The following is a 27,919-nucleotide window of genomic DNA, read 5'->3' as shown; positions in this document are numbered from 1 at the left end:
TTTTTTGTTTTGTTTTGTTTTTGAGACAGGGTTTCTCTGTGTAACAGTCCTAGCCATCCTGGAACTAGCTCTTGTAGACCAGGCTGGCCTTGAACTCATGGAGATCTGCCCGCCTCTGCTTCCCAAGTGCTGGGATCAAAGGCGTGTGAGATAGACAGATCTTATAAACTGGAGGCCAGCTAGAGCTACATGAAGACCCTGTCCTTAAAAAAAAATGCAAGTGTGTTTCTTACTAGTGCTTTCTTTCTTGTCCATCTGACAAGCAGTTCAGGCCTTAGGTTGTATCCTGGCTTTAATATTAAATAAATATTTAATATCTAAATATCCAGAGGCAGTGGGAGCTGTGAGCGTTGTCTGACCTGACTCTGGGCACATAGCATGTCCCAGCTGCTATTCCTCACACTGAGGGACACCAGCCATTGATGTGAATAGTTTGTGTGCTCGTGGAGTGTACTGCCACTTTTGAGAGAAGCAAACACTAACAATAGTCCGGGGCTGGAGAGACGGCTTAGCCGTCTGTACTGCTTTTGCAGAGGATCAGGGCTCAGTTCCCAACACCCATGTTAGGTTGCTCACAACTGCCTTTAACTCTTGCTCCAGGGGTAGGAGGTGGGGTGTCCTTATGGCTTCTGCAGGCACCTGTACTCACGTACATAGATACATACACATTCATGTAATTCTTAATAATTACTATGAATTTTATATGTATGTGTTATTCCCAGCCTTCATGACTCATTGGATAAGGGACAGAAAGCTACAGGATTACATCAAGGGGTCCTAATGTAGAGGGAAAGTTTAAGAAGGCAGATTGGAGCTTGATGTGATAGTGCACACACCTTTAATCTCAACACTCGGGAGGCAGAGGCAGGCAGATCTCTGTAAGTTTGAGGACAGTGTGGTTTACATAGTGACTTTCAGGCCAGCTTAGGCTACGTGTAGAGACCCTGCCTCAAAAAAACAGGAAGAACAAAAGGGGACAGGTTGGCATGCGAGCTCAAGAAGAAGATGAGCAAAAGAGAGGTTGCAGGTGCATGGCAGACAGAGGGAGCGTGTGGGTAAAGACCTTGGGGTGCAGCATGGTGTGACCCAGTGGAAGGGACCGGGTTATTCAGGGTGGCGAGGCAATCTGGCAATGGTGGTGAGTGCCAGTTTGTAAACTGGAACATGGGATGAGCACTCAGGGAAGTGACTTCTAAGCTGAGGGGCCAGTGGTGGCTAGATACTCTAGGGTCAGTCTCCAGAGCTTAGAGCCCTGAGCTACTTTGGAGGACTAGTATCAACCCATTCTCTCAAGTTCTGTAGACCCATGAGTAAGCATCTAACTAAAGCATGGAAACCCCAGATCTAATGGGTACTGTGTCATAAAGCATGTCTGTATGGGCACTGCCGGCATAGTAGAAGCCAGGGCTTACTGCGTAATAGATGCTCAGTAAACACTGGGTGGAAGAGCCCAAATGAGTAGGTAAGCAGCTTGCTGTAGTTCCGGAGCCCGGAGCCGTGGGAAAGAGGCCCTACTTTGGTGTCCGCAGCCATCTTTACCCCCAGCTAATTATACGGGTACCACACTCATTTCGTTGCACTGGACATCTTACCTCTAATTATCTCGCTTGTTGTTTCACAGGATCCTACAGCGCCAGCCAGGGTGTTAACTGCATCCGTGAAGATGTGGCAGCCTTTATCACCAGGAGAGACGGTGTGCCTGCCGACCCGGACAACATCTACCTGACCACTGGAGCTAGCGACGGTATTTCTGTATGTACAGAGATGGCCCATTCTTAGCCCGGTGTTCATTCGCGAGATGAACAAGTTAGGGCCGGGGGTTTGAACTAATTTTCCAGGAGACAGGCTCAGTGGGCAGAGTGAGTCGCCCTCTGGTATCCCTGTCCCAGTAACTTCTAGTCCCTGATAGTCTCATGACCCTGGATACCACCACAGCTTCGGTTTTCTTCCAGAGGATCAATCCACCAGCAGGCCCAACTGGTGGGGAGCTGTAGGGTGTGAGGGTGCCCCTTGGCCTCCATTGTCCTCTTCTGCTGGGCGTTGTCCTGGGTGCTGGGGAGACCTTAGGTTCACTACTTGGCCTTGGACTACACGCCAGTGTTAATGACAGTCTAGCATTGACACCGCATAGGTAAAGGTCACCTCATGAGTTCTCAGTTTCTGTTAGACCAAGTGCTGCCATGGCCGCAGCAGGAACTGTAGAAGGCTCCACTGAAAAAGACTAAAAGATGCAGGAATGGACTGGGGAAGGTGGGAGAGGGAGAGTTTTCTTAGCTGAAGATCGGGGTATGAAAAGAACTTGGTCCGGAAAGAGGCTTAGTGTTGTGGAGATGAACTCAAGGTGGGTGAGCTCACACAGTGAAGGATAGTGACCAGAAACAGGATCAGGGAAGCAAGTAAGGCTAGTTCTGTGGATCCTAGAGACCGTGCTAGGGATTCAGGTCAGCCTAAGAAGGCTAGGGAATCATTGCCACCTCAGTAAAGGGAGGGAGGCCCCACGACTCAGTCAGTGTTCAGTTCAACGTGGGCAGGAAGTGAGGAAGCACGTGGGAGAAGAGAGAAGAGCTGGCTCAGACTGGGAGGCAGTCAGGAGGGCACGGGCATGTGGACTGGAATCGGTGGTTACACGGCTGAAGAGTCAACAATGGCATGAGGGTGGGCGGACTGGAATCCGTGGTTACGTGGCTGAAGTCTGAAATTCTAGGCTTGGGGAAAGGGCTCGTGGCCTCCTGGGCTTTGTGTGTCAGCGTGTTTTTTTTTTTTTTTTTTTTTAAATATTTATTTATTTATCATGTATACAATATTCTGTTTGCGTGTATGTCTCCAGGCCAGAAGAGGGCACCAGACCTCATTACAGATGGTTGTGAGCCACCATGTGGTTGCTGGGAATTGAACTCAGGACCTTTGGAAGAGCAGGCGATGCTCTTAACCACTGAGCCATCTCTCCAGCCCCCTGTCAGCGTGTTTTGTTTCCTCTTTAGTGCTGAGGGTCAAACCTGGCCCTCGGTATACTAGGCGAGTGCTGGGCCACTTAGCTGCACACACCTTGGCCCTCCATTCACCTTTGGTGTGTTTCTCTCTGGCTCTGGTTCTGTGCTAAGTGCCATTAGCTAGTGTATTCTTCGTACGTGAGCAGCTGTTACTATCCTTTCTGACTTACTGGAGGCCTTTGTCTCCTGAGCTCACAGGTTCTTGTTTTGATGTAGAGTGCTTGTTTCCCAAAGCCTTTCAAATAGATAAGTTGATCTCCTACCTCCTGGAACCCCTGAGGAAGTAGGCCCAGAGAGAGTGAGATGTCACGTTTCCCATTCTAGTGGGATTCTCGCAGCAAGGAATTGAACCTGCTCGCTGGTGGTGCCATTTCAACAGTCTTCTCTTTAGAAGTCCGTCCAGCTGTTGTGGGCAACTGATGGTTATTGATAACGTAGAGTTTAAATGAGATTATCAGGGTGAGGTCAGAATAATTCTAGGGCAGGACCAGCTGGGATACTGTTTTTTTAGAAAGGGATTGTACGGTTGGTTGGTTGGGCTTTTGGAGACAGGATCTCACAGTGTAGCCCAGGCTGGCCTCGTGGTCATGCCTCAGCCACTGCTGTTATTGAACATATGTTGCTCCACACCTGTCAAGTGGTCAGTCCTCTACTTCATGCCATATATAAGTCAAGAGCTTTAACATATGTGTTTTTTTTTAATATTTATTTATTTAGTATGTATACAATATTCTGCCTGTGTGTATGCCTGCAGGCCAGAAGAGGGCACCAGACCCCATTACAGATGGTTGTGAGCCACCATGTGGTTGCTGGGAATTGAACTCAGGACCTTTGGAAGAGTAGACAATGCTCTTAACCTCTGAGCCATCTCTCCAGCCCCAACACATGTGTTTTGTACTGCCTACTTCAGCTCTCATGTTCCAGCTAAGGAAACGGAAGCAGGCAGCAGGGCCCCTGGTGGAGAGAGAGCTGGGGCTGGGCCGCCTCAGGCTTGTCTGCTCGTTGCCTCTGGAAGGATGAGAAGCAGCAGGGGCCCTGTAGATGTTACCTTTTGTTGCAGACGATCCTGAAGCTCCTGGTCTCTGGGGGCGGCAAGTCCCGGACAGGCGTGATGATCCCCATCCCCCAGTACCCCCTCTACTCCGCGGTCATCTCCGAGCTGGATGCCATCCAGGTGAACTACTACCTAGACGAGGACAACTGCTGGGCCTTGAACGTGGACGAGCTCCGGCGGGCGGTGCGGCAAGCCAAGGACCACTGTGACCCCAAAGTTCTCTGCATTATCAACCCCGGGAACCCCACAGGTCTGCGCGTCACTCTCTTGCCGCTTTCTCAGGGGCTCGGAGGGCTGGTGTGTGGACGCTTGGCCACTAAAGAACTGAAGGACGCAGGTCCTCTCTGTGCCAGTTTCCTGATTCATTTCACATTTGCTAACAGCTGTAGAGCTCGCTTCAGGCCACCTCAGGAGATGAGAAGCAGGCAGCTTCTTGCTTTTTTTCTCTTTCTTTCTTTCTTTCTTTCTTTCGTTCTTTCTTTCCTTTTCTTTTTTGTTTTTTGTTTTTTGTTTTTGTTTTTGAGGGTTGTGTTACCAACAGGACCTGCTCTTTTTCATAGTCTACCTCCATTTGTAAAGTCTCATCTCCTCAAGATTCTGCACACAAACATCACCCTCCAGCCCGGGGCACAGCACATTTACTTCCTCTTGTTTTTCTCACTGGGTTTCAGAATGCTGGTGTGTGGAGTTTGGTTTTGAGAAGAAAATGCCATATTAAAAACAAGCAAACAAACAAACAAAAAAGCCTCTTTCTAGAAGTTGAAGAAAATGCCCCAAATTTTGCATGTTTTTCTTAGAAAAAAAAGTATCCAGTCCTGCCTGTTTTGACCCCCAAGCTGCTGATTTGTGTGGCTCCAGGGTTATTTGGATGAGAGAACAGGAACTCCCTTCTCTTTCTTTGTTGAGCTAAGTTGGAGTGGGGCCAAAATACATCAGAATTGATTGTGGAATCTGCTTCTCCGAAACATGAGCTGATGCTTCAATAAGCTGAAAACAACCACTTTAATTCCTAAATGCAGCCAAGGTGCACCTGGTGCAAACACTGGTGTGCGTGCTCCAGTGCCTTGTAGCACTACCCATGATGCAGTTCAGGGAAAAGACACGGGACTCTGTTCTCAATCGGGCTGTAGATCAGTATCACAAAGCGAGCTTGGAAAACCTCCCAGGTCAGTCCAGACGTCAGTGTTCTTAATCCTGAGACCTGCTTCTTCAGGACACCGGCTCCTAGACTTTGAGCTCGCTAGACTCCGCTCACCCGTATTTTAATGACTGGGGTAGGGCTGGAGAACTGGCGGGTCCACCCAGTCCAAGATGACACTTGTGCTGATCCCAGGGCCGCGCTTGGAACGGCGAGTCCGGCAGCACTTGTCTGCTGAGTCGGCTCTTGAGTCAGTTCCTGTCTGTTTCTTTGGAGACAGTGAATTCCTGTCTGGCCTGTACTGGCGGTGTCGTCCAGGCAGACCTCAGAGTCACAGCTGCCCCATTCCTCCGCCTCCGAGTGCTGAGATTACAGGCATAAGCCACGCGCATGTCTTCTGAGTCAGGATTTTTCTGCCCTGTAAATCTTTTTACCTCCCTGCCTGGGAGGACATACCTCCACCAAAGACTTGCCTGTTGTGAGTAAAGGGACTCTGTGAATGTGTATTATTATACGTAATTCTCTCTCTCTCTCTCTCTCTCTCTCTCTCTCTCTCTCTGTTTCTCATTTGTTTGAGGTAGGGTCTCTCTATGTAGTCTTGGCTGTCCTGGAACTAGCTCTTGTAGACCAGGCTGGCCTCAAACTTGCAGAGATCTGCCTGCCTCTGCCTCCCGAGTGCTGGGTTAATACACCACCACCGCCCGGCTTTATAACCCTTATGAAGAGTGATTTATGAGTAGGCACCATCCGCCCTTCTTCTCTGAGGCCTTAATGTTTGGAAATCAGTCAGCTGTTAGGGGAGGGTTGGCAGGAAAAGGAAACTTCCCAACTACATACCATAACCAGCTCAGCTAAAGATGTCAACATAGCCAGGATGCTTTGGGTTTCAAGAGAGAAACCTGGCTCAAAACTGAAAGGCCGTATGGTGGAACCTGACGTCTCGTCATAAAACGGTCATCTGAATCAGCTTTCGTGTGGGAAGTACCTCAGTTCACATCTCTGCTCTGCTGTCCTCTGAGTTGGATTCCTTCTTAGAATCTGTCCTTGGGGGGCCTTCAGCAACTCCATCCCTTGCTCATCAGGGGAAACCTTAGAGTCCATCTTTCCCTGTGATTTCACTGAGAGTCCTAGGGTACTTACTGGCCCATCTCCGAACCAGTCAAATCACTAGAACTTTGATAACACAGATCTTTCCTTTATTCACTCAGAAGTCCTTCTTGGGCTGGCCTCGAACTTGTATCTCTCCTGCTTCATTATACAGTGCTTGGATTAGAAGTGTGCGTCTAGGCCAGGACCTTTTATCTCCTGCTATGTGGTCTTCACAAGGCAGCTGTGGTATGCTGCAGGAGGGAGGAGGTAATCACAGATGTTCCTATCCGTTTGTAGGGAATTGCTTAGGCCCATCTTCTGGTGTGCTGCTCTTAGGGGCCAGCTTTTTGGACCTGTAAGCAAAGTTGAGTCTTATGTCTCCCCCAGCTGGGCATAACATGGCCCCTATAAAACCACGTAAATTATTCTCCATAACTTTTCATGTTTGTCTCTTCAGTGTCTTCATGGCTGTGCCCTAGTGATTGCTGGATTCCGGGCCCAGGGTAAACATAAGCCAGTTTTTTATCTTCAAGTGTGCATTGTGTATATCAGTGGAATCTTTGCATCCCTTCAATCTCCTTTCCGCCACCAGGCTGAGCTCATTTCAAGGCTCTGGTCCTTCAGTTTCTCTTTGTGTTCCCCTTAGCATTCTGTGGACACGTGTTTGCACATTCTGATGCTCACATCTCTGCTTGCATTCCTGTAGGATGAGGTTAGGAGATCCCAAGACCCACAGAAGGTTTGTCAGTAGGCTCTACCCACAAAGAGGTCAGCCCCTGTCTGCGAGAGTAATGCTGGTTCCGTATAGAAACCAGGGCCTGGCACTCTGCTGGAGTCCCAGAGCCCTGAGCTCCCTGCTTAGGAAGCCTGGTTGGCACTTGATGGCCAAAGAAAAGTCAGTCCCTTACTAAAGAAACTGGTTCATTGCTTAAGTAGTGGAAGGTAGAAATCCTGGCTGAATCATTATAAGATACATTTCTGTTTTTATAGATATTCTCATATCATTCCATAGATAGGTATATAGACATTTTTTTCTTTTTAGTCAAAAGGTAATAGTCTACATGCTTTTCTGATTTAGGGTGTCTATACATGCAGGAATAATACATGCATATATGTTTATGTTTGTGCATATATGCGTCACACAGCATAGATTTGCTGTACATACAATCAGCCCGATTGAGCACACCGGAAATCCCTGGTGTTCCACTCAAAACGAGGAGAAACTACAGGGGAAAGCTCCACCTCCACCCTCTTCCCCTTTGCCCTCTGCTCTGGTGGTGTGCCTATAGGCTGCTGACTTAGCCATCCTGCCGTTTGCACCCGTTCTCTGACATGCGTAGTGGGTATCTTCCCTGCCGGTGTTGAGGCACGTCCTGAAGGAGGCCAAGGAGAACCGCAGTGTGCTCTCTCAGGGTCCCCAATGGGGCCAGCTCTCTGCAGTAGCCGTTGGCAGGGAACACCAGCCTGGCTCGTTCATTTGGTATTCTGCAAGTACCGCTTTGAACACTTGCCAGCTCTGAGGGTAGATGATGAGCTGGGATGAGCCTGTCGCTTCCTTGTGGGCGTGTGCACCTGCCTTTCTGGGAAGACACCCACAGTTCTTCAGTAACTCCAGCTCAGTTACCATATCAACCAATGCAGTTTTCTGCATTGCTTGCTGCTGGTGCGTAGCAGAGGAGTCGTGGGGAGCTAATGAAGTTAACGCCTTTGTTTTATTTTCCTGCTCACCGTGACATGTTCGTGCCTTTCTGTCCTTCAGAAAAGACAAACACATGTGCACACCCCAGTCGTGAGACTAACCAAAAAGCTAGGTGTGGAATACTTTTCCTTGCCTGTGCCTGACGTCATTAAACTAGGCAGGAGTGGAGCCCGTAGGCATGACCGGGGCTTGGTTTCACTGCTCGGTAGAGCAACTAGGAGGGCGGTCTCCTGGGATCTCCAGGGAACTTAGGACACCCAAGTGATTTGGGTGGGAGTATTACTTGGGGACAACTTCAGTAGCAATACAACCTACATTTTGGTTTTTTTGGGGATTTTGTAGGCCAGGTACAAAGCAGAAAGTGCATAGAAGATGTGATTCACTTTGCCTGGGAAGAGAAGCTTTTCCTACTGGCTGATGAGGTAAGAGCAGTCCCAGAGATGGTGGGGCAAGCTCAGAGAGGGAGGGGGCGAGCCTGCTCTTCTAGGGGAGGGATTCAGATCTAATCATTCTATAGCCAGAGAGAAGTTTCTAGGCAGAATGATTCTGGCAAGCAAAGATGAGGATGTACATTCTTGTTTTTTTTTTTTTTTTGATTTTCGAGACAGGGTTTCGCTGTGGCTTTGGAGCCTGTCCTGGAACTAGCTCTGTAGACCAGGCTGGTCTCGAACTCACAGAGATCCGCCTGCCTCTGCCTCCCAAGTGCTGGGATTAAAGGCGTGCGCCACCACCGCCCGGCTGAGGATGTACATTCTTAACCTATGAATTTGGACAACGAATTATCTCTCTGTTGACTTGGACTCCAGCTATAGTGTACACACACACACACACACACACACACAGTTCTCCATGTATACGGAGATGGGGAGAGGGAGACTGAAACTGCTATGTAACTCAGGCTACCCTAGAACTTACTGTGTAGCCCTGGCTGGCTTTAAACTCACAGCAACCCTGGTGTTTCAGTCTCCCAGTGCTGAGAGCTTTAAAGTTGTCAGCTTTAAAGTTGCTTTCAACTTGGAGGATGATGATGATGATGATGGGGGTCACAGGTCACAGGCTAGATCCTGGACTCAAATTATGTCTTCCGAATCCTTCTTTCATCTCTGTGTGTCAGCCCCATATCTTTCCAGTCTAGCTTTGATCCTTGTGGTTCCAGTAAGTTTACGCCTGATAGATTCAACTTGAGCTACGATTATTAAAGCAATCACTGTTGCCTGGGGTTGTAATATGCAGATTGGCCAGACCTAGGCAAGGTGCAGGATGTCTACCCTCTTCTTCCCCAACGTCCACCCGGAAAGCCAGGGAGGACCTTCCCGGAGGGAACTCCATGGGCTCCTACCTAAGAGCCGGCTGTAGCTGCCCTGCGGCAGAGATGGCCGATGCCACTCCCAGTGTACAGTTCTTTTTCTTTTTCTTTCTTTTTTTTTTTTTTTTTGGTTTTTTTAAGACAGGGTTTCTCCGTAGCTTTTGTTTCCTGTCCTGGAACTAGCTCTGTAGACCAGGTTGGTCTCGAACTCACAGAGATCCGCCTGCCTCTGCCTCCCGAGTGCTGGGATTAAAGGCGTGCGCCACCACCGCCCGGCCCAGTGTACAGTTCTGAGCTCTCTTGGTAGTTCTCACCTTCTGTCTCGTTTACTCTCCAACCGCTGGTGAGCCTGTGAGGACCTCGGGTCTGTAACTGTAATTTCTTGAACCCCAGTTATGACTCCTAGGCTCGCCCATTCTTTGTCTTCTCGGGAAGAAGGAAACCGAGGACCCACCATGTTCCGTTGTCAGTTTATCTTTGTTGGTGCATGTTTTCTGGTTAGCTGTAGTTTCGAGCTACTATTTTCTCTCCTCCATGAGCACCCCGCAATATTACCACATTTAAATAGTCATAATTAACTACGGATCTAAAAGCCTTAATTTCTAAAAGGAAAAAAAAAGGCAACAGAGAGACCTCGGGATTAGGACAATGTACTAACCATCCCACTGGTCTGGGAGGAGGGTAGGTCCTCCGCCGTTGAGGTGGAAGCTTGCCTGATTTTCCCACTGGTCCCGAAAGTCAGTTTCCCTGGCTATGGAACCGGCAGGGTGGTACTTGTAGGCCTTGAGTGCCAGATCTAGACACAGGGGAGAATGAAGCGCGTGGGCCCTGCTCTGGCAGAAAGAGCAGAGGCGAAGACAAATGGTTCCAAACCTGGTAAGTGGCATAAAGCACACCTGACGGAGTGTACCCCTACAACAGAGAAAGCGGAGGACAGGAGATGGCTGGCACTTTGCGTCACTAGACAAGTGAACAGTGCTTTAGAAGAAGAATCTGTGTGGGAGGCTGGGAGTACCCAGTGCCATCGCTGACCTGATGTGTCAAACAGGCAGGCTGGAGATTGGGTATGGGAAGCGTAAGGAATGTCAGGGAAGCATCCAGCCTGAGGCTTTTCCCTTGCTTGGTCTGGAAGGTTCCTTCAGGTACATTCTGGCTTATCTGTGGAATTAGCCTTGGAAGCTGGGCTGGTTGGTTTGTTCAAGGCTGGACTTTGTGACCTACCTCTGACCGACAGGTTCACGCGGTGCCTGTGCACCCCTCTTGGGTGTGGACCCTTGGCTGCTCTCAGCCACAGCCTGCGTTTGTCCAGGCCTTCCAGGAGAACTCACTGCCCTGTCATGTTCCCGCTGCAGGTATATCAGGACAACGTGTACTCTCCCGACTGCCGCTTCCACTCCTTTAAGAAAGTGCTTTACCAGATGGGGCACGAGTACTCCAGCAACGTGGAGCTCGCGTCCTTCTACTCCACCTCCAAGGGCTACATGGGCGAGTATGTCGGCCTCCCCTCCTCTGCCGCTGCTGGCGAGCCTGTTGTCCCCGCTCTGCTCCCTCCTTTCTGCCTGACCCTGTGGCCCACGGGTTGGAAAGCAGCCCCTATCCTTGGCTGCAGCTCTGAGAGTCAGGAGACGGACAGGCCGCACCCCCCTGGCAGATCTAGTGGTGTAAGAGCAGGGGCTCAAGTGACCTGCAGCCGTGCTCAGACCAGACTCTGGGTAAGGGACAGAAATGAATACAGTTTCCCATAGCAGCTCTGAGCCTGGGATCTTCTGCTCTGACCCTGACTGAAGTCTGAGGGCCCATGAAGAGAGGAGCTGGGTGGACAGGTACCAAGCTCCACGTCCAAGGCTGCCTTAGCGTAGGATTGTAAGGCTGAAGGACCAGTCTGGGGTCCATCTTTATTTATTTGACTAGGATTCACCGAGCACCCCGAGTTTGTAGCACTGTAACATACATGTAACGTACATGTATCAGTGTAGCATACATGTAACATATATGGCCAATATGTTATTGAAGAGTGAAGAGCAAAGAGGAAAGTCACGTGGCAGGTGGAGAGCTGAGGTCCCAGAGGAGGTAGACATGCCGGAAGCTGGGACTGGAGTTGCAGGAAGGGAGACATTTGGAGGAAGAACGTCCTGGGCAGAGGGAATGGCATATGAAGTCTGAAGGAATATTTTGCCTTGGTCAAGGCAACCGTCTCCTTAGATTGTTCTTGACTTAATTTGATGTAGACTAGTATGTGGATTAGGTTTCAGGGTAAGCAGCTATAACAAAATGGCCCGGGGCTGGAGAGATGGCTCAGTGGTTAAGAGCATTGCCTGCTCTTCCAAAGGTCCTGAGTTCAATTCCCGGCAACCACATGGTGGCTCACAACCATCTGTAAAGAGGTCTGGTGCCCTCTTCTGGCCTACAGACATGCACACAAACAGAATATTGTATACATAATAAATAAATAAATATTTTAAAAAAATGGCCCTAAAATATAGAGGCTCCAAAAGGGTGAAAATCTATCTATTTTTGACATAATGCTTCAAAGAATCCAGGAAAACAAGGCTGTGCTCCTCGGGGTCATTCGAGGACCGTGGCTTGCGAGTCTGCTTCCTCAACACGTGGTCTCCATCTTTAGGGTGAGGGCTGTCTGTAGTCTCTGTCTCCGGCTCCCCGGAAACAGGAAGGGAAGAAAGGAAGGCGAGCACTAGCTTTTCTTTGTAGGAAAGTGACCTAATCCCAATACCTGTTTCCCTACCCCTGGCAAGAGCTCAGCCTCAGCTGCCTGCCTGGTACTCAGGGTGTGGCGGTACAGAATCTGCCTTCCTGTAACTGGTGCTCCCTCTCGCCGATTCTGCAGGTGCGGCTACCGAGGGGGCTACATGGAGGTGATTAATTTGCACCCTGAGATCAAAGGGCAGCTGGTAAAGCTACTGTCGGTTCGCCTCTGCCCGCCAGTGTCTGGACAAGCCGCCATGGACATCGTCGTGAATCCCCCTGTCCCAGGCGAGGAATCCTTCGAACAGTTCATCAGGGTGAGTCCTCGTGACCCAGCTGCGTCACTGCTGTTGTCAGGGTCACGGCTCCTGACCAGCCACATTTGTTGGTGTGTCTGTGGGTGTCCGTCTGTATCCATCCTTCAAGGGTCAACCATGATGCCTCGTGGTGGCTGAACCACTCTCATGAGTTAAGTCCAAAAGTGCAACGGAGTGTGTTTAGAAGTGGGAAGAATGTTCTCTTCTTTCTCGCCTGTGTGCATTGTAAGTGGGGAGGATCCCAGGAGAGCCCCCGTGTCTGGCAGACATTTTTGTTACTAACCTGAAAAGAAGGGGAAGTAGATAGGCACAGAGTATTGGTTTAAAAAGCAACAATAAAACCATTTTAGATTGTACAGTCTAAAAGTCAGTTCCCAGACGGTATAAATTCATCTCTCTCTCTCTCTCTCTCTCTCTCTCTTTCTCTCTCTCTCTCTCACGCACACACACACTGGAGGGTTTAATAGCCCTGTTTTTGAGTTCATGATCCTACTGCTTCAACCTCTTAAAGGCTAGGATTCCAGGCATACACTACCACACACTCCTTCCCCCTTCACCTTTTCTCTTTCTTACAGTAAAATACAAATAACTAAACCTTTGCTCTTTTAAAATACATGGTTCTAGACTACTGTAGTGAATGCCTTTAATCCCAGCACTCAGGAAACAGAAGCAGAAGGGCCTCTGTGAGTTTGAGGCCAGCCTGGTCTACATAGTGAGTTCCAGGACAGTCAGAGCCACAGTGAGACCCCGTCTAAACAAACAGTTAGCTTCATTATGGAAAGACATTCAGATTGTGTGCAGCCATCTCTCCCTTCCATCTCAAGAACTCTTCCATCATCCCCAGCTGAAATTTCAGATCCAGTAAATGCATAGCTTCCTGGAAGCCATCGTTCTACTAGGTCTCCATGAGTCCCCCGAACACGTATATGCAGAGGTGGAATTATACAATGTTTGCTCCTCTGTGCCTGGCTTATTCCACTTGGTGCAGTGTCTCGGAAGAGCAGAAGTCTCTTTGGGGTTGAGGACTGGGTCGTATGTCGTTGCATGGCTGTGCCCCCTTTTGTTTTATCCACCCATCTTCAGGACCTACCTTTGGCACAGTAGTACTTGCCGAAAGTCCGATTGATTCTATTCCGGCTGTGGACGCTTTTCCAGCTCTGCTGACTCTCTTCTCTCTGGGTCTGTGTCCGTGTACACCACACTGACAGAGACTGCAAAGGGGTAGTCCCTGGATGACATGATGGGACTGGGCTGGTCTCCAGGAGGACCCATGACTCTCATAGATGTGTTTCTAGGATATTCCTTCCAGAGTCAGGTCCATTTAGATTGATGAATGAAAAAAAAATGCCTGGGAACTGGAGAGATGACTCAACAGTTAAGAGCACTGGCTGCTCTTCCAGAGGTCCTGAGTTCAATACCCAGAAACCGCAACCATCTGTAATGAGATCTGGCACCCTCTTCTGACCTGCAGGTGTACATGCAGACAACTATACATAATAAATAAATAAATAAATCTTTTAAGAACAAAGAAAGGAAGAAAGAAAAAAAGGAAAGAAAGAAAGAAAAAAAGGAAAAAAAATCCCAGCCGGGCAATGGTAGCGCACAACTTTAATCTCAGCACTCAGGAAGCAGAGGCAGGTGGATCTCTGAGTTTGAGGCCAGCCTGGTCTACAAGAGCTAGTTCTAGGACAGGCTCCAAAGCTACAGAGAAACCTTGTCTTGAAAAATAAAAAAAAATAAAAAAAAGAAAGAAAAGAAAAGAAAGAAAAAAAATCCCTGCAGAAAGCCCTGTCTATCTGTTCCTATCCACCCCTTCCCCTTGCCCTATTTACTGTGCTATGCATACACAGCTCATTTCTGTCAATGTGTTCTATTACCTATGTGTTGAAAGTACAGCCTTCCATAGCCTTACCTAGGGTTATTGATACTTGTGCTTTCTGTCCATCGTCAGGAAAAAGAATTCGTTCTTGGTAATCTGGCCGAGAAAGCGAAGCTGACAGAAGATCTGTTTAACCAAGTCCCAGGGATTCAGTGCAACCCCTTGCAAGGAGCTATGTATGCTTTTCCCCGGATCCTCATTCCTGCCAAGGCTGTGGAGGCGGCTCAGGTCAGTGGAGGGTCGGCTGTCTTCCTGGCTTCGCTTGAGCTGTCTGGGTCATGGTTGGCGTTTGCTTTGGTGAGCAGCGCTGCTGGCCTTAGGGGTTCTGAACTCTGTGGGCCTCTTGGACAGATGCAGTTTACCGTGTGTCCTCGAATGTCTGGGCCCCAGAACCATCTTCTTGACCGTGACCTGATATCCTGCTTTATTTTGCAGGCAGGACCGGGGGAAGGAAGGGCTCAGGCACAGAAAAGGGGGCCTGGCATTCCGCATTCTGGTTCTATCTGGCTTTGATCACCACCTCATGGGGTCTTGATTGCCCAGGTGGGACCGCACTATGTAGCTCACTTTGGCGCTGAATTCAAGCCATTCTTGTTGAAGATTCTCAAGTGCTGGGATTATAGGTGTGAACCAAAACCAGCTCTGGCTCTGGTTTTGGTTTTAATGTGTGCGGGTCTAGTGTAGAGCCAGACATGAATCTCAAGTTCTGTCCTCCTCCCGCAGGCCCATAAGATGGCCCCAGACATGTTTTACTGCATGAAGCTCCTGGAGGAGACCGGCATCTGTGTCGTGCCTGGCAGTGGCTTTGGGCAGCGAGAAGGCACCTACCACTTCAGGTAAAATATCTTCTGTGGAGGCAGGCGGTGTTGGTCCCTGGCTTGTCCAGGGCAACTTGGGTTCCTGCTTTAGAGACTGAGGGGTCTGAGCCTCTGTTCTCCTTGAGCAATTCCACCATGGCAAGCTGAGACCCTGTCAGAGAGAAGGAAAATGGGTACACTGCACAGCCGTCTCCTGAGTGTTCCTGGGTTGTTCTCTCTGCCGCCTCCTGTCTCTGTCACCCTCCTTGCTTCTGGGTGCGCGGGGCAAAGCCTATGCGTTAGTTAGGTTTCTGTTACTATTGTCAGCCCCATGATGAAAAGCAACTCGGGGAGGAAGGTGTTTATTTGGTGTACAGGTTACAGTCCACGGTCAGGGGGAGCCAGTGCTGGACCCTGGAGGCAGGACCTGAAACCACGACCACAGAGGAGCCCTGCTCACTAGCTTGCTTTCCACGGTTCATTCATCCTGCTTTCTTATATAATCCAGGATGTCTGCCCGGGGATGGCACTGCCCGTGCCTGGCTGGGCCCTTCCACATCAATCATCAGGCCAGTCTGATAGTTATTTTCTCAAGTGAAGTTCTTCCCAGATAACACTAGCTTGTGTCAAGTTGGCAGAAAAAGCAACCAGGACAGCCTGGCGCAGGGCAGGTGCTCTATAGCCCCTTGGCTGCACTATGGCCGTGGCACTACCCTAGGCCCCAAAGGCTGCCAAGGCTCCACGCTGACACAGAGGTAGCTCCACATTCTGAGAGGCTGTTCACAGCCATGCCTGGTCCAGCCCTGGATAGACATGAACACGGATTCCCAGAGCTGTTCGGCAAGGGTTCCTCCCCAAGGCCAGCTCCATTCAGAATCCGATCATTTCTCCACCGCTTCTGTGGCTGTGTATCTTCTAGCAGATGCTAAAAAAAGAAATGTCATGAGTGGCTGGCATCTGGAGCCAAGTCTTTGCTAAGTCAGAGGACACGGGTTGTGCCCTAAGAGGGACACACTGCCTACCTGACCCTTTTACCTTTGGTCAGGGTCTCTGCTGTGGTTTAAGATCCACCGGAACTGTAGAGCTGAGATTGCGGTGTAGCTCGGTGGTCGATCATGCGACGAGTGTGAGTCCCGGGTTCCATGCCCCGCGTGCCACCCAAAGTGTTGATGAGCTGGGAAGTCTGTTGTCGGGGCCAGAGGGAGAGCTGTGTTATTGTGGCAACTGGAGATGTCTGTGAAGTGAAAGCTGAGATTTGAGGCTGCCTTCCTGTCAGAAGCTGGATCCTGGAACACATATGCACACCCAAAGAGTCAATGTTTAATTTCTGAAGAAGGAAAAAAAAAGAGTAAGAGTCATGCTCTAGGATTAGAAAATAGTTTGGCCATTTGCCTAGCATCCATGAAACCCTAAATCCAATCCCTAGCACCACAAAAATGGGGGGATCATATTCTAGAAAGTTCTATACTAGTCAGAATGTGGTGCCCTAGCTGGATGTGGTGGTGCATGCACTTTAAGATGCTGAGGCAGAAGAATTACTGTAACCTCAAGGCCAGCCTGAGCAGCAGGTGAATTCCAGAACAGCCAGTCCCATATGAGACCTTGTTTTATAAAGGAGGAAGAAAAGGTGGGAGTAGGGGGGTAAGGGAGAGTCCAAGGCAGGTAGATCTCTGAGTTCAAAGCCAGTCTGGCCTACATAGCACGTTCTAAGGACAGCTGGGGCTACATACAGAGACCCAGTCTTAACAACAACAAAACCCAATAAGCAAAACAATGGTGCTGGCCTTTTGTAGTAATGAAAGATACATTTTGGTGAGTTGATCCAGTTCGTTGCTTTAGTAGACAGGTCTCACCATAGTGAAAATGTCTGTGTACAAGCCACTGTGGAGGTATGTGTCTCTATTCCCAGCTTCCTGGAGGCTGAGGCAAGAGGGTTGCTGAGGCTCAGGGCTTCATGGCTCTTCTGGACAGCTTGTGAGATCGGGAAGAAGGCCTAGGGGAGACAGTAGTTTCACAAATGAGAGGCTCTCTCTAAATCAGACAAGGTGGCGCCCTGTGTCCACACGGGGACCTCCCAACCTCGTCACCCTCCCGACCTCGTCACCCTCCCGACCTCGTCACCCTCCTGAACTCATCACCCTCCTGAACTCCTCTTCACTCTGCAGTGCAAGGAGTGTTGTTCATCCTATGAACAGCCCGGCTGATGGTGCTCTCTTTCCTGACAGAATGACAATTCTCCCTCCCGTGGAGAAACTGAAGACAGTGCTCCATAAGGTGAAAGATTTTCACCTCAAGTTCCTGGAGAAATACGCATGAGGACTCCTCAGGTGCCAGAGGGTCTCGGTCCCGATCCCACCCAGGCCTTCCTCTTGGACTCTGCCTCAGACAGACCTCATGCAGACCGTCAACCCGGTTCATCATCATGTTTCCCAGGAGACTTTCTTTGTGCCTTGAGCAAACAGTGATTTTGCAATGTCTCGCAGGCCCTGTTGTTTTTTTTCAATGCAGCCAAAGTAGAGTCACCTTGCCCGGCAGATGTGGCTGGGATTCTCTGAATCACCTATCCTTCTTGTGTTCGGAAAGTTCCTTTGGGTTTTGAACAGCCAGGGTACATTGAAATGAGAGCGTTCTTACCTGCAGAAACAAGCAGGTGTTGGGAATGTGTGACTTTACATGGTGAGGACCGGAAGCCCAGAAATCAACAGTGAGATCCCTTAGCAGCGTGGAGACGTACGTTTTGAACAGTAAACCTGCAAGTCCGGCAAGCACCCAGAGAAAACTTGTCATTCTGGTCTGGATATAGACAGCTCCTCACAGACCAGAATACTGAAGTCAGTAGTGGCACGGGGTCACATCAGATTCCAGGCTAGATTGTACTGAATACAGCATTGGCAGGGGCCATGACCTTGGTCAGAGGTCCTGAGGGGAAGTGGGGGAAAAAAGGCTGCAAGTTGAGCTGGGTCTTCTGAGCCGCGCAGCAGGTGCGGGATGACTCAGCACCCTGAGCTCTGCGCATGCTTTTGCTGAGACCTTGGTATAAAAGGTCTCCCGGGCTGCAGGGACACCAGGGAGAGCCCTGAAATATCTTGGTGACGCGAGGATCCATCCCACTTGGTTACCTAGGGACAGTTTTCTCCCAAGGGCTTGTCTGAGCCTTTGTACCGATTGCCCTCTGCTGGTGGCAGTAGAAATAAGCAAAGGCTGAGAAGAGCCCTACATTAGGAGCAGGTAGATCTTTTTAAAAATCTGAAGTGCAGCCCCTGCAGGTCTTCTAACTGTTTCAAACTAAATTTGGCTCATTTTGTGACTGTAATTGATGACAGTGCCCGCTACACCAGCTGCCAGGAACGGGTGTGCAGTCTGAGTCAGCAAACTTCTCCTACAGCAGTTTCCTGCCTCCCTCCCCGTCTGTGGACAGGGTCCCACCTCATCAGCCATCCCTCCGTGTCACAGTAGCCGCCACCAAGCAGGCCTAGTCCTTAAATACCGCACCTGGGTGGAGCCAGGTGCATGCCAAGGAGACAGGTGCTACAGGGAGCAGCAGGCCAGGTTTTCCTCCCCAACATCCCTTAGCCGGTCTGCCTTCTTCATGAGAAGTGAGGGAAGCCATGACCAGCTCAGGGGCCCATGTACCCAGTGAGTCTGGGGGAACGCAAAGAGCTAGAGAGCGATGCGCAGGGCTGTGGGGTCCTGTGCTGTGATTCCACCCTGGATCTGTGCAGGGGGTGCAGTTTTTAAAAGAGCTTGAAGCTGCTAACACGAGATTACTGTGAAGGAAGCAGCCACGGTCTTATCAAAATGAAATGTTCTGGAACTTTCCTTAAAGAGTTGAAAAGGTAGCGTGTATGCTTGCTAGGCATATACATTCTGCGATATCTCAATGAATGGTTAACTAGAAGCTAGACTATTTTTTATATTTTTGTAACAATTGCTTTTTTCATGTTGGGGGGGGGGTGGGAGGGTTAGTATTTATAGTCCTAACAAGTCCAATAATTTTTATAAGTCTCTTCAGATTATAAATAATCCTCCAAATTTTGGAATGTTTACATGTTTTTTTTTTTAAAAGATGATAAATATGCTACGTTTGCTTTTTAAATAAAAGCTTAGGTGTTCTGAGAGATTAATAACGTCAGGTAGGAGTACTGGTTGTGGCAGTTTGGGTTTTCCACAGAATCTGTTCCCACGCCTTTTCTCTCCCAGCGTCAATGAACACAGTTGTTTGTCATTTGGGGTTTCCCTTGGGAGTTGATTCCTGTGAGGTTGCTGTTCCTCCAGAGATGGGTGTGGGTGGTGCTGTGGAAGCCTGGGCCAGGCTGGACCTGGGTCAGTGACACCCAAAGACATTGTTTGCGTTGGGTGCAAGGGCAGGGGCAGACCTGCCTGTTCTCGGCTGTTTCCCATCCCTGTTCTTCAGGCCTCCCTGACAGAGGTCCTCGGTAATAGCTGTGCCGGGAGGTTCTGAGCAATAAACTATGTGCCCAGAATGGTGACTGTTTAGCTCTGTCGATTAATTCTGAGAGTTGAATGGGGAGGAGTGTGATTCAAGTGCACTGCCGGGCAGAGGCAGGCTGGGTGTCTGTGAGTTTTTGTCCTGTCTGACCTATACAGTAAGACCCTGTCTTGAAACAAAATAAAAACAAACAGTAAGTGAATAGGTGAGCGCATGTCACCAGCTTATATTTGTTCTGAACAGCAAATCTGTGTAAACACCCCAAACTTCAACCAACAGCTTCTGGTTAGGGTTCGGCCCTAAAGACAGAAGTTGCCGAGCTAGGGAAGCTTCAGGCCTCTTTGTGTTTTATCTTTGAATCAGGGTCTGGCTGTCTGGCTGCCTAGCATAATACTACTGCTGTGTGCCCTGCTGACTTCAGACTCACTGTGCACTGACGATGACCTTGTGTGTGTCCCCTCGGCACTTTGTAAGTGAAGGCCTGCACCACCATCCCCTGCTCTAACAAGACATTAAAACGAAGGTGGACTTGGGCTTCTGCTGGCAGTGAAGGGAGAAGTGACAGAGCCCAGCAGTGGTGGCGCACAAATCCCAGCACTGCCAGGGGAGGGGGCAGAGGCAGGCAGAGTTTGAGGCCAGCCTGGTCTGCAGAGCAAGTTCAAGGACAACCAGAGCCACATAGAGAAACCCTTTGCTGAAAACACACAAACACACGTCGCCTCATGTCTCTGTCATGCCTGGTTTTAACAAGTTGAGTTTTTTCTTCCAAACTACTTAAAAGTAAGTTTTAGACATTGACTATTATCCCTAGATAATTGAATGTGCGTTTCTCTCCTACTCCCCGCCCCCAGTGTTTTAGAGGTAGTGTGTAAGGCTGGACTGGATTCACCACGTATCCTGCTTCAAGGTCGCCAGGATTATTGCTGTGCACCATGACATTAAGAAGTTCATTGGGCATCCTTTGAAAGGACGTTGCTTATTTGTTTGAGAAGGGCCTTGTTATGTACTGGCTGGTTTGGAACACACTATGTAGACAGTGATCTGCTTCCCAATTCTTAAGATTAATGGTGTTCACCACCTCGCCCTGTGTTTATGTGTGGGATTCTTTTCTTGTGGTGGTTGGTTTGTTGTTTGTTTGAGACAGAGTCTCACTATGTAGTCCTGGCTGTTCTGGAACTTGCTGTATAGACCAGGCTGGCCTCGAACTCACTGAGATCTGCCTGCCTCTGCCTCCTGAGTGTTGAGATTAAGGATTAAAGGGACGTTCTCATGACTTTAATGCCATTATCACATCTAACAAAATTAACAATCTATATTGTGCATAACCCAGGTTATTGTTAGATTTTTATGAGTTATTTTTTTCACTTTTTTAGTGTGTACATGTATGTGCATATGTCACGGTACACATGGGAAGGTTAAGAACAATTTGGGGGAGTGGATTCTCTCCTTTTTCTATGTGGGTTCCAGAGACGGAGCTCAGATCATCAGGCTTGGCAGCAAGGACCTTTGTCCAATGAGCCATCGCACTGGCCCCTTCACTGTCTACCGCTAAACAACCAGGGCCGGCCTCAGCTTTGTTACCGCTCTGACAAAAGGACAGCTGCACCTGTAGATACACGGCCACCTCCCAGTTCTCTTAACTAAAAATTAAGCTCAAAGACAATTATTTACAGAGCACTTTTTCCACATGTATGGTAAGGCTGTTTGTCTGAAAACAATGGAAGCTTAACTGATAGGAACAACCACAAAGACTTCATTGGCTCTTAAAATCAGGAAGCCAAGAGCATACCTGGTGGCACAGGCCTGTACTCAGGAAGGTGAGGCAGGAGGATTGACAAGCGCTCAATGACGGGCTATACTAGAGTGAACCCCATCTCAGTGTTTTTAAAATAAGAAAGAGGGACAAGAGAGATGACCCAGCAGAAAAAAGCATGCTGTGCTGCTCTTCCAGAGAACCAGATTCAGTTCCTAGCACCCAGGCAGCCAGCTCACAACTGCTGCAACGCCAGCTCCGAGGCCTGCGTGTCAGGTGTCGTCGTCTGTGGGCGCCTGCACTCTTGTGCACATGCCCATGCAGACACACACATACTCATAGTTTTCAGGACTGAACTTTAAAAAGCCATATTGGATGCATTAATAAATTATTCCATCACTGACATTATGTCGTAGAGCAGCGCATTCTCTAGTAATCTGCTGTGGATTGGTGGGTAGGGATGTCAGAGCTAACCCCTTTGTTTCTAATGTAGTAATTCTCACTCTACATGGCCCAAATGCAGCGCACTCCCTACAGGTTCTTAGCGCCACCTGGCACCCAGGAATGCTAAACAGGCGCCCCCCTCCCTACACACACTCTTTACTATGGAAGATTGGTATTTCCCCTTCACGTCCCAAATCTTTCTGGGTAACTGCCCCCCGCTTGCCCTGGTGTGTTGTCCAGAGTACTGAATCCAGAGCCTTGCGCATGCTCCCTAAACCTTGGCTCTGTGGACATGTTGGCAGTGCCACTGTCAAGTCCTGCCGTTTAGGAGAAAATGGCGCACCCTCAAGATTCCCAGTTGAGTATGTGACCAGTCCTGGCTAATCAATGTCCCCTGGTACACTGACCACAGTGATTAGCTCAGAATGACACGTAACGTACATCAGATCAATAAGAGTCCCAGTCAAGATTTATCTTTTTTAAAAAATATTTATTTATTATATGTAAAATATTCTGTCTGTATGTAATCCTGCAGGCTAGACGAGGGCACCAGACCTCATTACAGATGGTTGTGAGCCACCATGTGGTTGCTGGGAATTGAACTGAACTCAGGACCTTTGGAAGAGCAGGCAATGCTCTTAACCACTGAGCCATCTCTCCAGCCCTCAATATTTATCTTGGAAGTATAGAGAGTTGCTGTTCTCCTGGGGAGGCTGGTGTGGCTCTTTGGATGATGTTGAAATACAGGGCCTTTGGAATTCAGACTTGAACTGGAATTTCTTCTTCACCATTGATCAAGTGACCTTTCTTGTTCCCTTTTAAACATCTATTTTATATTTTGCGTGTGTGTTTGCCTATGTGTATATTAAGTGTACCAAATGTGCACAGTGCCTGCAGCATCCAGAAGAGGACATCAGATCTCCTGGACCTGGAGGTACAGATGTTGGCGAGCTACCACATGTGTGCTGGGAACTGAACCCAGGTCCTCTACAAGAGTAGCAAGTGCTCTCAACTACTGAGCCATCTCTCCAGCCTCCTTTTGGAAATTTCTTAATCTCTGAGATGTGGCTTCCTTGCTTATAAACAAAATCAAAATCCTTACTTTATAGGTTGCTGTCAGTTTCCAATGAAAGCATATATAAACACTAAATGCTGAGCTTGGTATGTATAAGTTATTCTATATGCATTGCCTGCTAGACATGGTTCACACCAGCCTATCAGCCCACAGCACTGTTGTGCGCTTATGAATTTACCTTTTCACTGTAAGTGCGTGTGCAAATGAAGTATCTCTGGCGGGGGAGGGGGCGTAGCCTGGGGTTTGATGAGAAAAACTTTTTCAGACATTTGGTCCCACTGACAGAAAATACGGCAGCTTCTGGCCAGTGGGGCATAGTCCCTACCTATCTCTGGTGCAGAAAGACCTGCCATGCATGGGAGGTGATTTGTGCTAGGCCTGCCTTCTGCCAGGCAGGACGATGTTGTTTGTCAAGGGATGGAAAACCTAGCCAGTCAATTACAGGATAGCACTAATTCTCTGGACTGAGAATTTATAAGGTTGTGGTCTCTTAACAGAAGTAGGTAAACTTTTTCCCGAGTGGATCAAGATAGTAAAAAGTCTACAGAGCATAGGGTGAGAGATGATTTGGATCTTAAATATCCCCCAAAATGCCATGCATTCAAGCTTGGTCACCAGTCTGTGGCACTCTGAAGAGACGGTGGACCTTGTTGGAGGTGGGCTCTAATGGAAGTGTGAGGTGGAGGCGCACCCTGGACGCAATGTTGGCTTCCCAGTCCTCTTCTCACTGTGTAAGCAGAGCCCAGAAGGAGACACTGAACCTTTAAATCCCACCAGATTCGGGCTCTGAAGACACGGGCAGAATATTTACCAGAATGTGACATGAACGGCTCCATCCTCAATCTTCAATGGATCCTGCTGCCCTCTGGAGCCCCGTGAGCCAGGCCTCTGTTGTTCTCCTTTCATTTAGTCTGCAGACTCCCACAGGCGTGACCCATCAAACTCTGCTTGCAGGATTCAGAGGGTTTCCTAGCCCTGCATGCCAAACACTTCTGCGTTTCTCCATCAAACCAGTTCCAGAGCCAAGCGCGACAAAACTGGGTTTATCACGGCAATAGCCCACTTATCAATATTTTTTGTACTATTTTCCCAATTGCCATGATAAAGCACCCCAAAACAGGTATCTTAAGGAAGAAGGGGTTTATTTGGGCTCACAGTTTGAGGGCACAGCCCATGGGAGCAGGGAGTCATGGAAGCACACTCTTTAATCTCAGTGCTTAGGAGGCAGAGGCAGACGAATCTCTGAACTAGAAGCTAACCTCGTCTACATAGTGAGTTCCAGGCCAGTCAGTGCTATGGAGTAAAACCCTGTGTCAAAAATAACAATAACCGGGCAGTGGTGATGCACACCTTTAATCCCAGCACTTGGGAGGCAGAGGCAGGCGGAACTCTAAATCTGAGGCCAGTGTGGTCTACAAAGCAAGTTCCAGGATAGCCAGGGCTGTACAGAGAAACCCTGTCTCAAAAACAAAACCAAGCAAACAAGTAATACAGAAACTTTAAGAAGCACAGAACCATAGCAGGGAACTGGAGAAATGGCTCAGCACTTAAGAGGACTTGCTGCACTTGCAGAGGACCCAGGTGTGGTTACCGTACCCACGTGGTAGCTCACAACCATCCATAGTTCTGGTTCCATACGATCAGATGCCCTCTTGATCTTTCAGTGGCCCTCAGAGGACCTCAACTCCTGGTGGTATCGAGATTGGCACAGGGTTGGTTCTGGGCTTTGAGTCTGACTGAATAAATACCTATCTTTTCTCAGCTACCTACCCAGCATTCTACTTGGCTGAATCCTGTACCCACCCCACCCTGCACTGCCCAGGCTCAATTTATTGTACTAATTGAGTATCACATAATGGGTTGGCATCAGCTTCTTCAGACATGTGACAACAGACGAGGTCTGGTATTTTAGAATCTGTTTATGTTGCTTTCATAGCGGGAGTCTTTCTAGGTCTTAGAGTGTAAAATCAACAAAGCAGTCTCTCTGTGCAGCCATTATACAATTCATTCTACCCATGAGAAAGAAAGTATAAGAGTTGAAATGTTTTTTTAATACCAGCGATGTGGAATTGGCTGTTAGTTTCTGGACCTTCCATGACTTACTTTAATCTTTGTTCAGGTCACAAATTCTGCAGTGTCCTCGTGTATCCTCTGAGGTAGACATCGTTACAGATCCCCCATTTTATGGGTTTGATTATATTATAAATTACGTCACAGTTTTCTATATTTAAAATTGTACTTAAGTACAGAAGCGAATAATCACTACTTGTTTGAGAAGTCAAGTATTTCAGCATGAGAGCCTTGACGTTTAAAAAAAAAGTTTATAAAAAAAAATTGCTGGTGTCCAGTACTGCAGGATGACATCCATTTTAAAGGGATTTGAGAGCCAGGCATGATGACACGAGAGATTAGTCCCAGGATGAGGTGATGAAGTGGAGGAATCACTTAAATCCAGGGATTGGGGATCAGCCAAACACCATCTGGAAAAAAAATTTCAAGCCTAGAATCCACAATCTCAGTACTAGGAAAGCAAAGGCAGAGGGATCTTCTTAAGTTCAAAACCAGCATGGGCTGCCTCTGTAGTTCCAAAGTCGGCCACAGGACACACACACACAAAGAAGAAACATGGTTTGTTCTGTCTGCAATCCTCCTATAATGAAGGGCTGTATTGTTCTTCTAGAATTTGTTTTCAGGTTATTATTTCAGATCACCCATATCTAAAATTTAGTTTAAAAAGCACGAAGTGCTTCCATCAGTAAATATTTATTTACAGTCTACTTTGTTCCAATATTCTGTACACTAGGAAGTATTGTGTTTAGTTCTGCAGACTCAATCCAGTGCCTTACTCATCCAAGGCCAAGTGCTCTGCCACTGAGTTCCATGCCCAGCCCTAGAAACTTTACAGTCTGGTTCACAACCATTTATATATACCTCCATCCAGGGGAACTGACACCCTCTTCTGGCCTCCGCACAGACACCAGGCACATAGAACACAGCAGATGTGCAGCGGAAACATACACACACAAAATAAAACACTGGTTTAAAAAAATAAAGAAGACCTAGTTCTCTTTCTCATCTTGTAAGATGGCAAGTGAGAAAGCCGGGAAGCCACACACAGGGTGTAGAAACTTGGAGCCACAGCTGGTATTCACGGTGTGGTTCAACAGAGTAACCCTACAGTGGAGAAGCCGAAGGACAGATCCACGAGCATCCTCTACAGGAAAAGAACTGACAGCATGAAAATGATTGTGGATTGGCTGGCATGATAGGGATTGAGGAGGCCAATGAGGGCCAACAACACAGTAGCTCCTCAGTCCAGAAAGATGGTTACTTCAGAAGTCTGTCTGGCATTGGAAGCCTGCAGGATTAATTCCTGCACATCTGAGTTCAGAGGTCACGTAAGGATGCAGCAGCCAGGTCAGCAATGGGCCAGGCACACCCACTTAGCAAGAGCCAGTGCAGGCAGACAAGCAACACTGGTTTTCTTCTGTGCCAGCTGCCAGAGGGTGCTGCCTGCCCTTGGGGAAGGGCTTCTTCCTTTATCCCTTCCCATGCAGACATGCCTGCCCCGAAACATACTTCTTAGTTACTTAAGATGCCATCATGTGGACAATCTGGATTCACCAGCACAATGGGAAGTTCACTGAGGGGCGCTGTTTTGGTGCCATTCGAGAGGCCCTGCACCAGAGGAAGTACTCAGCTGCTAACTTCAAAGTCGAAAATTAACTTGTTTTTGCTACTGCCACAAAACCAGTTGGTGAACAATGGCGGTGCCTAGGGTTAAGTCTTGCAAAATATCATCCTAAAATGTGCCAAGAAAACAAGTGTTGAGTTATGGGAAAATCCCTTAGTCAGTGTGAGGAAGCAGCATTTTGACATTGTTACTGAACTTGGTGGTTACAACTTGTGCCCCGAGTCTGGCCACTCATTCTCAATAAACCAATAAAAAGAGCCAAATTAACAGTGGAAAGCAGAAAAAGATCTATTTATTCAATGTGGCCACATTGGGAAGTGGGGCTGTTAATTTCACTGGTTGAGAATAAGACAAATACCACAGTCTAAAGTCAAAAAGCAAGCTTTAAATTCTGACCAGATTGATGAACTCTCTGGCCAGGTCCATCTCCGGTTTTCCAGAAAATGACACCAAGTCACATTTTGCAGGGGCTTAAAAAGGCCAAACCCTTAGTTCACTGCATTTCCTATGAGGTCCAATCAGAGGCAAGCAGACGGCCTGATGTACTTCCTGCTTGCCAGGGTACCTCCCACCTTGGTTCAATCAAGGGAAAAGTGTGTATTCTGACATAGTTCCTGCTCACATGTGATCAAGCCCACATCAGTGCAGATGGGGGCCAAACCAACTTGTTTAGGGGAGTGAAAACAGGCAGCTTGCTATCCCCCATAAACAATAGCCTCCAGAATTTAAGGAAGTATCTGTCCTTGGACAAAGAAGCATATTTGCTTCATAGTTCTCTTAAGCATAGCGATTAAAACTTAAAGTTTAACTTTGGCTCTTCCACAGGACAAGAGATTCAGCAAATCCATCTTCAGTGTCCTCAAGTGAAATCAAAGTTTATTAAGTAGAAGCAAGATTCAGCAAACCCCTCAAGTCCATCTTTAGGGTCCTCAAGTGAAATCCAAGTTTATTAAATAGAGAGCCAGGGATATTGCACACCTAGGCAGTTCAGTCGTGGTGTGGTCCCACCCACTATGGACCCAAGGTTGTCTGGGCTTCAGTCTTATCACAAATCCCTATGGACACACCTACTTGTGAATCATCCTACTTCACAAATGAGCTGTGGACACCGTGACAGGAAGGTGAGCCCCTTTACATAGAGAAAAAACACAAAGGTACAGCGGTACAAGGTGAATCAGGTCAGGGACTCAAGATTTTATCCATCTCTTTGTCCTGCAGACTGGGCAGCTTGTGTCTCAACAAGTAAGAATTTTGTTGAAAACAATAAAAAAAATAATACACAATAAGATATCCAATCCTTGGCGAGAAATACAGACCAATTTGTGAAGGTAAGTATCACTTGTTAGAACCAAATGGGTCGATAATAAGTAGCCCTGGAACTGAGGAACAGTCGGAGCCAACAGGAGCCTACGCAGAGGATACAGAATTCTGAAACACGGAAAGGGGCAGTAGGTAAAATACTTCTTCAAATACTTAAAAGCCACTTAAAGCACATTTATTAGTCAGCAGGGAAATAAAATTCAAACTGCTT

General features: G+C 48.2%; 1 protein-coding gene and 1 pseudogene across 3 annotated transcripts in view; one reads left to right on the top strand and one right to left on the bottom strand.

Annotated features, from left to right (window-relative positions):
• Gpt2 (glutamic--pyruvic transaminase 2) overlaps window positions 1-17,454 on the top strand; it is a 32,660-nt gene extending 15,206 nt beyond the window's left edge. For all 3 annotated transcript variants that reach the window (XM_041649995.1, XM_041649994.1, XM_041649996.1), the window contains exons 5-12: window positions 1,622-1,752; window positions 4,051-4,294; window positions 8,313-8,392; window positions 10,629-10,765; window positions 12,122-12,296; window positions 14,248-14,403; window positions 14,899-15,011; window positions 17,198-17,454. In XM_041649995.1, the coding sequence (XP_041505929.1) occupies window positions 1,622-1,752; window positions 4,051-4,294; window positions 8,313-8,392; window positions 10,629-10,765; window positions 12,122-12,296; window positions 14,248-14,403; window positions 14,899-15,011; window positions 17,198-17,288 (1,127 nt within the window). In that variant the 3' untranslated portion in view covers window positions 17,289-17,454. The remainder of the gene's footprint in view (window positions 1-1,621; window positions 1,753-4,050; window positions 4,295-8,312; window positions 8,393-10,628; window positions 10,766-12,121; window positions 12,297-14,247; window positions 14,404-14,898; window positions 15,012-17,197) is intronic.
• A 7,159-nt stretch (window positions 17,455-24,613) lies between these two features.
• Window positions 24,614-24,790, bottom strand: LOC121446813 (annotated as a pseudogene).
• Between the last annotated feature and the right edge of the window lie 3,129 nt (window positions 24,791-27,919).

This window comes from Microtus oregoni, unplaced genomic scaffold (genome assembly GCF_018167655.1).
Source record: "Microtus oregoni isolate MIOR12 unplaced genomic scaffold, Mior012 000004F_ref0000308, whole genome shotgun sequence".
In the NCBI taxonomy this organism is placed as follows: Eukaryota; Metazoa; Chordata; class Mammalia; order Rodentia; family Cricetidae; genus Microtus; species Microtus oregoni.
The sequence above is the reverse complement of the archived record's forward strand: the minus strand, read 5'-3'. Positions and strand labels throughout refer to the sequence as shown.